The sequence below is a fragment of the Oculina patagonica genome, chromosome 4 (genome assembly GCF_052425735.1).
Source record: "Oculina patagonica isolate OP01 chromosome 4, crgOcupat, whole genome shotgun sequence".
Taxonomy (NCBI): Eukaryota; Metazoa; Cnidaria; class Anthozoa; order Scleractinia; family Oculinidae; genus Oculina; species Oculina patagonica.
Window position 1 is genome coordinate 21040969 of NC_135761.1, and position 11500 is coordinate 21052468.

General features: G+C 39.5%; 3 protein-coding genes across 3 annotated transcripts in view; 1 reads left to right on the top strand and 2 right to left on the bottom strand.

Annotated features, from left to right (window-relative positions):
- The window catches only part of LOC144651991 (ATP-dependent DNA helicase Q4-like), a 29703-nt gene extending 20526 nt beyond the window's left edge, over nucleotides 1-9177 (top strand). Inside the window, exons 15-17 of the mRNA XM_078512067.1 lie at nucleotides 5256-5467; nucleotides 6560-6848; nucleotides 7469-9177. Of these exons, the coding sequence (XP_078368193.1) occupies nucleotides 5256-5467; nucleotides 6560-6848; nucleotides 7469-8977 (2010 nt within the window). The 3' untranslated portion in view covers nucleotides 8978-9177. The remainder of the gene's footprint in view (nucleotides 1-5255; nucleotides 5468-6559; nucleotides 6849-7468) is intronic.
- Nucleotides 985-3457, bottom strand: LOC144652034 (uncharacterized). The gene is made up of 2 exons (XM_078512078.1): nucleotides 2404-3457; nucleotides 985-1193 (listed from the first exon to the last, which is right to left on the bottom strand). Exons 1-2 carry the CDS (start codon nucleotides 3455-3457, stop codon nucleotides 985-987), a joined length of 1263 nt encoding a protein of 420 aa, XP_078368204.1.
- Nucleotides 9178-10275: 1098 nt separating the features above from the next.
- LOC144651946 (collagen triple helix repeat-containing protein 1-like) overlaps nucleotides 10276-11500 on the bottom strand; it is an 8466-nt gene continuing 7241 nt past the window's right edge. The window contains exon 4 of the mRNA XM_078512020.1: nucleotides 10276-10767. Coding sequence (XP_078368146.1) covers nucleotides 10405-10767 — 363 coding nt within the window. The 3' untranslated portion in view covers nucleotides 10276-10404. The remainder of the gene's footprint in view (nucleotides 10768-11500) is intronic.

Genomic DNA, 11500 nt, shown 5'->3' on the forward strand with positions numbered 1-11500 from the left:
GTTGATGGAAATATGTTTTTAAGTTAAAAAAGGCACAATTTCTTAAGCCCTATTCAGTACTGTCATCTGGTAGAGGGGGCTTATATCCGGTGGGGGGGGGGGGGGGAGGGGCTTCTAATGGGATGTATTATTTTTGTTTCCAGGATGATGGGCTTATAACTGGAGGGGGCTTATAAGCAGGGGGGCTTATAACCAGAATTTTACGGTTTAGTATTTTTTTACATTGTAATGTTCTTTACAATTAAATGATACAAAGTATGACAATGTTACTAAATTAATTAAATAAGAACCTCATGGTGTCACGTAAGCCACCATGAAACATAACTTTCCATTTTTGACATCTTGAGGTGTCATATAATTATATAATTTACAATGAAAAAGTATAGTACTCATTCTCACACTCGCTTGATTGCAATTTTATTTCTAGCACAAATGTTCTATGCTAATCTGTATTGGGCCCAATATCCTTTGCATATCAATTTCATTGCTGTTTCTTCTCATGTTTAGATTAAGTACTGCTATTATACCAGATTATGCTCCAGTCTAGGAAGATCCATGCATTGAACTGAGAAAGCTGCATTAAGAGAGAAAGTGATCTTGTTTACTAGTCAAGCTTAAGTTTTTAACTTGTAAGTAGAAGGCAGCGTGTCTGACAAGATTTTGTCCTTGTTGAAGTAATAGCATTTAGTTATTGATTTACCTACTTTATAAGCTGGGTTAGTTAACATTCACATTGAAAAGTTGATATAGGTAAATTGTATTTAATGTCACACACACACTAGCTGCACTCTTTCTCTCTTAATGAAGTTCCTCACAGAGTAAGTTAATATATAAACAAGAAATTGACGCACAGTAATTTGCAAGGCAATGCATTTATAAATTCATAATGGAGTGATAAATATGAGAGAAAAGGGTAAATTTCAGTGTGAGTCATGCCATTTATGTGATTTATTTCAGCCCACGATAGAGACAATTGATTTTATGTTACTTTGGTCTAACAAGAGGAGGAAGAAGATTGCATAAGGATGCACAAACTAAAAGGATTGAGTCTGCTTGTGGCATGAGTGTCAAGGGCATGATCCCCTGCAAAATCTTAAAGTTCTTTAATCTTTCAATTGCCCTCTCTACATGAATGCGGACACTAGCTATTCGTCTAGTAGTTGTTACTTTGTTTCTTGAGAGTTGTTTTCCTCCTGAAAGAAATAATCAATTATTGATACTCAGTATAGTGAATGCTATTACTTATTGGGCTGGTGGGGATGGACAGGTTTGTTTAATGCCATTATTACTAACTTGAGCCAAAAAGTAAGTTTAAAAAATAAATATATAATCTTATAAGCATCTCAGTGTAAAAAACTGGGTATCTCAATTGATGCTTTTTCTCATCACATGTGAGCTTCATGCAGTAAAAATCTCCACCCAAAAAATAATGTTCTTCCTCTTTATTTAAGTTTGCTTAACAAAACTTAGGCTAAAGGTGGATTTCCACTGTCGCGTTTTTGTTGACGCACGTAAACGTACGTAAAAAATGTAAACGCACGTAAAACGCGCGCGATTACGTGCGTCGAATTTACGTTGTCCAATTTCCAATGTCACGTGTTTTTCTAGGTATTTACGTACGTGACACCCACGTATACGCACGTAGCGATTTTTGGGGTCGCGAAAAAAGTTGAACCGAGTTCAACTTTTTTCGTGGCTGTCTGCGGTTACGCAGCGATTTACCCAATCATACTTTTGGATTTTGTCACATGACACCACTTACCATGTGGAAAACCATTTTGTTTTAAATCGCCGTCGAATTTACATGGGAAAACATTCAGGTGTAGAAGCATTTCTCATCGAGAAAGTCCGAACAGAACCAAATTATACGAACGCAGTACGTAGTGAAAGAAAACGCCTGGCGTCAGGTCACGCAGGCTTTGAACCGGCAATCCGGGAAGGTCGCCTCAAATATTTTTTTACTTGATGGTTTCTTTCGGAAGTATTTATAAAATGCCTCTTGGTTATAATCACGCATTTTTTTTACTAGCGTGTGGTACAAAGTGTTTTCATGGCAGCCATGTTGGAAGAGTCAAACAACAAGATATTTGCATAAAAATGTTAATGATTTTTTTCCCAAAGGAAAAACAATTTATTGTTTCACTCCTCCAATATGGCCGCCAATAACACACTCTATTCACCAACTTGATAATTCAGGATGGCGGGCATTTACGTACGTTCAACGCACGTAAAAAAGAAACGCTTTTTATTACTTTTTACGCGACAGTGGAAATTTGCCTACGTATCATTTTTTACGCACGTTTTACGTACGTAAATATTTACGCGTCAGTGGAAATCCACCTTAAGGCACTTTTCCCACGTACATGATCTGTTTAATATGATTGAATAAGTTTTTATAATTACCTTGCGCAAGAGGAGGAATGTTCAGAGTGGCTTTTCTTCTGATGATAAGGTCTGAGATGTTGAAGCCCTTATCTGCCATAACCTCGTCACCTTCCTCTAATTTATCTAAAAAACCACTTTCCTGTGTGATCCTCCTGTCACTAGTGCTGCCAGTCCAGAAGTTTGACACAAAGCTGAATGTTCCAGTGGGTGTAATACCCACTAAAGTTTTAATAGTGTTGTGTTCTTTATATTCACTCCAGGTTGTCTTCTGTGCTGAAGGGAGGGTGGGCTTTTCAATGAAAACTTCAGTGCAGTCAATGACCACTCTTGTATTTGGAAATTTCTTAAATTCAGCTGGTAGGTTGTTTTTGATCTGTTGCTTGCTCGGCCAAATAATCAGACTCTTGAGTTCGTGACAAAGAAAGGTTATCCAGGTGATAAATACTTTTGTAATAGTTGATTCACTCACTCCAAAAATGTCAGACAGATGTGTTCTCATTAGTCCCAGGCGGATCCGAACAAGAGTTAGGACAAACTCTTCAAATGGGGTCAATATGCGTTTTCTTCCCGGTTTGTTTGTCTTTTCTTGTCTCTGATAATTCTTGGGTGCACCATCTTTTTCGCCGTCCCAATACTTAAGCTTGCCTGCCTGTGTTTCTAAATGATTGAAGAGGGTCGTAATACATGCCACACTTGGTAAACCTGTATAAAAAGTGACACTGCTGTCCGTTTTAGTGACATCTTTTACGAACATTGTTCGCTTCAATTTTGCTTCATCTTTTAGTGTTTTCGCCGAGGCTGCCAATTGGTCCAAATCTTCGCCGGAGAGATCCGTTTGGCAAGCCTTCTCGCATCTGTTTGGCGTGATTTCTTCCATTACTTCAACTGTAGATGTATCTCCACTGCTGCACGATGAGTAGCTATAATCACGGCAGATAGAAACCAGAAGATCGTCTTTAGTAACAGTTGCAACATCAATTTGAGTGTCAATCCTACGTCTCTTGCCAGCTCCTGATGCTACGTCGTGCAAACTTGCCTGCTGCCTTTTTACAACTCGAAAATAGCGCTCCATTTTCCTCGGCGATGGTATCGAAGGTTTAAAAATTGAAGGGATTGCAGTATCTTTTAATTTTTTGCGTCCAGCAAGTGTTTTCTTAAAGTCCTCTTTGGCGAAGTGAGCTCCACAGATGGTGGTATGGCGTCTAATCGCAAATTTGTCTTTCCGACGACAAAATTTTCTCCAAGTATTTTCCCTCGAAACATCTTTTGGAAACGCGTGAAACGATAAATCTCGTCTTTTTAGACTATTGTTAACACAAAATGCGACCGCACAACTAAAAACCATTTCTCATAAAAAGAAACAGAAACAGAAAAGCCACACAAAAGAAGTCAAACAACGAAAGAAACAATTTGTTTACAATTTTAATTTTCCCGGCAAGAGCCCGGCACGACATACCTGTTAGCCTCGACTTGATGTACTCGACCCAGTTTTTCTGGCTCGAGTCCAAACATATCGAACGCGGGCCATTACAGGTGTACTGGCCTGTTTAGCAACGATTTTGCACCAAAAATGGATTTTGTTTTTCTTTGATTAGCTCTGTCAGAATGCAACCGATATTCAAAATGAACAGTCCTGTAGAAAGGTCGATTCAAGCTCTATCAGATTCTTATCACGAAATTCCACTGACGTGCTAATTAGTGACGTCACAAGTGAATCAATGACTGCACCTCCAAATAGCGCCTACATGCGCGTTTAGGAGTGAAAGGGTTAACAAAGTTTTTTATTATTTTGTAAATTTATAATATCAAACACGGGAGACGATGTTTCAAAACACTTCCAGACACGGAAACGAGAGTTAAAATATGAAGTGCAGCGGAGTTTTTTTTTTGACGAAATTGAAGGTGTTACAGGGTTCGTACGGGTCCTGTAAAACCGGGAAAGTCCTGGAATTTTAGAAAAAAGACTACCGGTTATGGAAAGTTCTGGAAATATGTTAAACTCAAGAAACGGCAGAATTCTCAGAACTAACATAAGAAATGTCTGACAGACAGTAAGGAGAAATAATATTAAGATCTTGGGAGTGAAAGGGTTAATGTGAATTTTGGAGTCTTGGAAAAATCAAGCTGAGTACTGGAAAAGTCCTAGAAAATTGTTTGTGAAAAAGGGTACGAACCCTGTATTAGGAAATGTGATAAAACGCTAATTCGAGTGTTTGATATACACCTAATTGCAATAAGGTTGTCATAGAAAAAAGGAAAAAGGAAAAAGTCAAATAGGAATTAATTAAGCGCATGCATGAAATTTATTCGTACAAATGGCCTCAAAATGCCTCAAAATACGAATAAATCGATTTATTTTGTTACAGCAAAAAAAAATGGACTAAAAGTGTGCAGATATAAACTCGTGAAATTTCTATAAATGCTATTAGTTATGAAACTACGCTAATTAATTCCTACTTACCTTTTTCTTTTTTCTTTTTTTCTATGACAACGTTATTGCAATTAGGTGTACCTTCTTACAAAACTAAAACGAACGAACGTTAAAATCTATGGTAGCTAATATCAGACATCCAAAGCAACATCGCGGTTTACGATTTCCGTTCTTTTAACTTGATGCATTACTAATTAGCTTGAGGAATGTTTATGAACGTTTTTGATGGGTTCTGTTTGATTTTGACCTGTCAAAATCTAAATAACCACAGAATCCCGAACGTAGCGAGTAATGAGCGATGAACCTGGTGTCAATGAACATGTTTTGTTGTTTGTTTGTTTTTTGGAGGGGGGACCAATGCTTCTTTCCACAAGATAAAGAGAAGAAGCATTTCAATGAATGGCTTTAATTGAACAAGACGTATTTTGCTTTTCACTAGGCGTTGTTGCAGTTGCTTCAAGGCCGTCGATTCTCACAGTGTGATTCAATTATAATCTACTGCACCAGACGAGAGCAGACAGAAAAGCTGGCCTCAACGTTACGCACGTGCTTGAAGAGCACCAGGCTCGCGTCCGGATGGAACGGTCAGGATGAGCCGGGAGAGGAAGAGGAGGAGGAAGAGACTGGGAAGAAGAAAAAGAAAACTAAGGGGTGAGAATTCTTTAACAAACTCTACTGACTCCCCCCAATACAGACAGTTTGAAAAGGACTTTACCCACCTGCACGCAACTAAGATTGCTAAGTAAATTTTAATCAGTGGGGAAAATGTGGAAAGGAGAAAAACAAAAAACAAAAAACATCATTTAGACAACGAGTTTTCGAATTTTCTCTTCGACTGGACGGAAGGTGCATGTATCGAGCAGTACCGTTATGGGGTTGTACAAGGTGGTTCTAACGTTTAAATTCCAACTTATACGTGTATAGATTACCCTAGTGGTTGAAGGATCCTATTGAGGTACTACTTTCATGTGGGACTATTTATTACGCTAAATAAAGTGGTTTTAACTTTTTTGTCTGTCGATAAAACCCTAGTGTGATTATACAAATAACAGTTGCTGAGTAGTACTTTCTTGTTTATAATGTTGTAGAAGAAGTCTGTGAGTGGAACCCTAGTTTGTTACCATTCAAATAAGGCTACATAGCAGTACTTTCATGTGGTACTGTTTGTATGCTGTATAGAGTGATTCTAACTTAAAACCGTCCTGTGGATGGGACCCAAATGTGTGACCATTCAAATTACTGAGCAGTCCAGTAGAACCTGGATTTTTTAATTCAGCCTAAACAGGTTCTTATATAAACGATACTTAAAGCAAATTTAGACTACCAAGGTTCTTAAAATAGGTTCTTATATTTTCATTTAAATTTCATTTAAATATATTATAAATATCATCTCAAAGTACATTACAAATCATTTATACCATAACGCCTAAAGGCAGTACAGTGCAGGTATGTACTTAACAAAACATAACAAACAAACAAACTCATAGTCAGGTCTCTGAAATGCCATATCAAAGTTGATATCAAGAAAATCTTGGGACAAAAACAGTACACTTTTACAGCTACTACACTGATAAGGACCTAACTTAAAATTTTAGCCTTAATAGGTCCTTACGTGGAGGGGGCTTCAAATGAAAATTTTAGCCTAACAGCTCCTTAAAACCCAGGTTCTTATATGCGGGGTTTTACTGTACCTCTATGTGGCGCTGTTTATTTTTCAACAACGGTCATGTTTTGTTTTTTCAGTAAAGGCAAGAAGAAGTCATCTAAAGCAGCCGCTCCCAAATGGGACGCCGAATGCTACCATGCCGGACTGACTGCCGCGCAGAGGCGCCGTGTTCAGAAGCGTTTTATGACAGGGCAGCTGCGTATTGTGGTGGCGACTGTAGCATTTGGCATGGGTCTGGATAAATCAGATGTACGAGCTATAATCCATTACAACTTACCGCGCAGCTTTGAAAGTTACGTGCAGGAGATTGGTCGTGCGGGACGGGACGGGCGTCCCTCGCATTGTCACGTGTTTCTTGACCCAGAGGTGAGACAACGTTTACCATAAAACAAAATGGGCATTTTCATGAGCGTGAGTTCGAAAAGACATAGAAAAAAGACATTTACATCAATGTCAACCTAAAAATAATGGTCTGGTTTTGTTGAAAATTACTTTGCTAGATGAGTAACGAGTTACATGTGTACAAGCGTTTTGAGTTACGCTTGCACAAGCAATGCACAAGTTTTTCCTCCCCCCTCCCCCACAGAACTCTAATGTTACATAATAAACCCACACCCACCCACGAACTTCCTAAGATGTTATTACAGGATTATTAACTTTTTTTTTTCAAGACGTTGTTGAAAATTCAGAGAATTCTTTCGGGGTAGGCTTTATAAACGTTTCCCCTAAAAATACCTAAAAGAATGATTCTTCCGGTATCAAAGGAATGTTAGCCTTTGATAAATGAAGTTTTCTTCAAGTTTTTTTTTTCAGTGACCATCAGTAGATTTTACAAAGTGTTCAACTTTATAAAAAGTGTGCGCAGATTATTCATGGATTCTAACGTATTTTTTTGGCAATTGTTTTCAACAACTATCGGCATTTTTTGAAGATTTTCTGGTTACGTATAAGTACTGTACATTTATCAAATATTTGTTCATTTATAGGGTAAAGACATGTGTGAGCTCCGTCGTCACGTTTTCGCCAACACTGTGGACCGCTCCGCCATTAAAAAGCTGGTCCAACGTACATTTCCGCGTTGTGAATGTAAGAGACTTCAACAGCAGCAAGAACAAAGACAGGCTCACAAACGTAACGAGAGTGAACTCTTGGACTTAGACGAGGCGTGTGGTGACACGCTGGACTACAACTTGGAGGCTGAGCTACAAGCAGTTGAACTGCAGCATCAAAAGGAAGTTGAAGCTCAGGTGCAAGAGTTTGAAGATGACAAACGAAGTACAGAAAGAGCAGAAAGCTTGGATTCAAATCTTGAAGCTGACCGTGAGTGTAGTGATCCCTCAGAAAATGACAACTCTGAAACGTCCAACTCCACAGATGGTGTAAAACCATCTTTAGAGACTGAACCTTTTAGCGAAACTGCTTCAGACGCTAAAAATGTGGATGATTTAAAGTCGGAGTCGATAGAGCTCACTGATAGCTGTGAACAACAACAATCTACTCAGGCAAATTCTCATCGAGTATGTGGCGGCCACGAGGTTGCCATGGTAACCGATAGCATAGTTCAGGAACTTGACCTCCGCGAAGAGAGCATCGCTACTTTATTGTGCTACCTCGAGCTACATCCTCGCCGCTGGCTAGAAGTACTACAGCCGGTCAAATCAACTTGTACGGTTAAGTTTTACGGCGGGTATCCACAGTTGAGAGCAGTGGCGCAGAAAATTCCACCAATAGCCGCTGCGGTTTCGCACACTAGCACAACCCCTGCTGGTTTTAAAAGGTCTAGCGCGCTAACATTCTCGGTGGTGGAGATAGCTGACAAGATGGGGTGGGACCTAGCGCCTGTGTGCCGTGAGCTAAGAGCACTTCAGTGGAACACGTCGTTAGCACGTGACGATTCTCTGTCTAACATGGGTCAATCCGGGATCTTAGTGGAGTTCTCTGATTTGTCCATGCACCACAGAGCGCCTGGGGACCTCACGGACTCAGAGCGGGACAGCGTGTGTGATTTTCTCGAGGATCGCATCCTTGCCGAAGAGCGAAGTCAACTGCAACAGCTACAGTTCGTTTATGATTCGCTCAAAAGCGTGTCATTCTCGGAATTTTGGCAGTGCGCTGATGCCGTGGACGAGGAGGCTGATAAGCAGCTTAAGCAGATCGTGCGAAGCTACTTTGAAGAATGCAACGACAAGACAAAGAAAGAGCTTGCATCTCTGGCGAAAGCGAGGAAAGGTTCTAGAAGTATTCCTTCGAGTATCACGCGTGATGATCACGTGAATTGGGACGGCGTTGCACGTGATATCAGGGCTTTGCTTGGAGTTCACCATGATCACTCGTTCACAGGTCGCGCTGTCGCGCGTATATTTCACGGCATCGATAGTCCGTGCTATCCGGCGGAGGTTTGGGGCCGAGACCGCCGTTTTTGGAGAAAACATCTGGATGTAGAGTTCAACAGTCTTCGCAAGTTCGCCACACAAGAATTAATTAGATTTAGATGAGATGTTCTCTATTCACATCTTTTAATGTCCTGATTTCAGGTTATAAAAATCTTGTCACAATGGAGAAAGTAAACAAGACGAAAATGTAACATAGCATCGCTTTATAAATACTTTTCATATTGTAAACAAAACTCTGCATGTCATACTCAAAGATATTGTTTGTTTGTATAGAAATTATCTAATAAATTGTGTATATATTTGTTACTAACTTCTTAATGTCAGTTCAATTTTGAATGCAAATCATCTGTTGAGCGCTAAAACATAGTATTCTCAGCTCCCTTGTGCGATGATTTATTTTTTTGCGATATTGTCCTTGGAGAGAGCAGTGAAAAATCAGTACCTAACTTTGAAAAGCTTTTTGTTTAGATTAGAAGTTGTTTATAACTAAAACGTTACCAATAGATGCATAATCAAGATTTGTCTCAACATGTTTAATTTCATCCAAAATGTCGGTCAAAATACTCTCCTTTTACCTCGGAAAATGGGCCACTTTCTATGATCACCGCACGGGTCCGCTGATTTAAGGAGTTTCGGCGTTTCTGAACCCCCTCCCCCCAAGAGCTTGCACAATTTTGGACATGAGCCCTATGTTCATCAAGTAAGGGTTTTTACTCATTATTTTTGAAAAACATGTATCTGGCTAAAATACCTACAACTTATAGCCGGTTTACCTCAAATAAATACCTTAGGGGCCTATTTTCAACTCCACCTTGGAGACCCGACACTTATTCGGTACCCCGCGTTTAATCGAGAAAATAGGGTATTCGCATTCCACGTATTCTCGCATTGCTTTCGCAGCTATTATAGATGTGACAGTTAAAAAAGGCACCATATATAATTAAATTTTTCGGCTGTTTTGCGGGTCAACGTGTTGTGTAGTTGTGAGAGAGGGATGTTAGCATGCGGAAGTGGTGACATGCATTTCCGTTTTTAGCGGAAAAAAATCGATGATAGAGAAAAAAAGGATTCTAGGTTACACTAAAATGGGATCGACCGTTTACGAAAGGGAAACGTTCCTCGGAGACAAGATTATGGCTTGAGCGCGTGTTAGTTAACTAATATTCACCCCAGTTCCCAAAAAGGGACAACTACCAGAGTATAATATTTTTCAGATTTTAATAGGAACAGATTGAAACATGATGATCCCATGAGGTTACGTCATGTTGCTTAGCAAAATCGTTAATGAAAACCTCTCGGAGTCCTGGATACAGTATTATGGTCGATTGAGTTATTGCATGAGCGTGTTTTTATCAACTGTTATTCGCCCCAGTCCCCAAAGAAGAACAACAACAAAAATATAAGTTTTCAACTTTTAATTAGACCAGACTGAAGAAAAACAACAATTTCAGTGACCAACGACAAGGCATTGTCATCGTGCAAAAGTCTGTATAATTGTCTGATCTTCTCAATGATTTGCGTGAAATCTTTTACTGCTGGGGAGCGGGTACTTCTTCAACCACAATCCGGGACACTGAGTTCCAGCCAGAATAAGCGTCTGCATTGCCGTAACCTGCGCAGTTTCCCACGTTGAACCCAACACGGACTTGTCCCTTTGGGATGTTCTCACAGTAGCCTTCAATATGGCGGACACGAAGGGGTTGTTTTCCATAAGAGTCTTGCCACAGTTGCATGTAGACAACTCCGTCAATCGCCATCGGACCACTGCACTCGACGCCATTGAATGTAGAGAACCAACGCTTGCAACACCGACTGCAGCCTTTGACGCGAAGAGCTCCAGAGTAGAACACGCGCAAAGAGGTATCTTTTTGTCTCTTTTGAAAGATACATTCCTGTTTAAGGTGGCTCGACCCAGTTTTTTTCTAGCGATACCTATCAACTTTGAAACTCTCATACTTAAAGGGATTGATGTCAATGACAAAACTACTACATCACATGCATTACACATAGACTGAATCTATGTGTAATGCATGTGATATAGTAGTTTTGTCATTGACATTAATCCCTTTAAGTATGATGCCCGGGGTATGATGGTTTCAAAGTTGATAGGTATCGCAAGAAAAAAACTGGGTCGAGCCACCTTAAGGGAAGTAACCAGAACCAAATAAATAAACTTGTGTAGCAACATGTCTCCTCGAATTAACGAAGCCCGCTTTTCTCGACCTTGTAGAGAAACTTGAGTCCATGTCGCACGAGAGCTTATGTTTAGAGAGATGCTCACAAGAAGCAAAATAAAAAGTTTTAAAGTGTTATCTGTGTCAACTAGGCATGAATAGATTGTGCTAGTAAATTCAGGAAAAGTTGCTTCACAATATACCCAAAAGTTGCTCTAAAGTTGCTCAAATATCGAAAAGTTGCCACCAAAACTTAGAAAAGTTGCTCGCTCTAGAGTCGTTTTGTTTTAGATAAATACTCACAACGTGTTTGTTTGTTTGTTGTCATTTAAAGAGTTTCATTAAATATTCTTACAATCATTTAGAGAGGCCAAAAAGCCATTGTTACATGAGAAATATAAATACTTCGTTGTAATCAATATACGCTCTAAACTCAACTTAACTTCAATGA

What these genes read in the sequence shown, in the direction of transcription:
- LOC144652034 (XM_078512078.1), bottom strand. Translation starts at nt 3,457, where the DNA reads ATGGAGCGCTATTTTCGAGTTGTAAAAAGGCAGCAGGCAAGTTTGCAC. An exon ending in CATTCCTCCTCTTGCGCAAG is followed by an intron (nt 1,194 to 2,403) that starts GTAATTATAAAA and finishes TATTTCTTTCAG; the next exon opens with GAGGAAAACAACTCTCAAGA.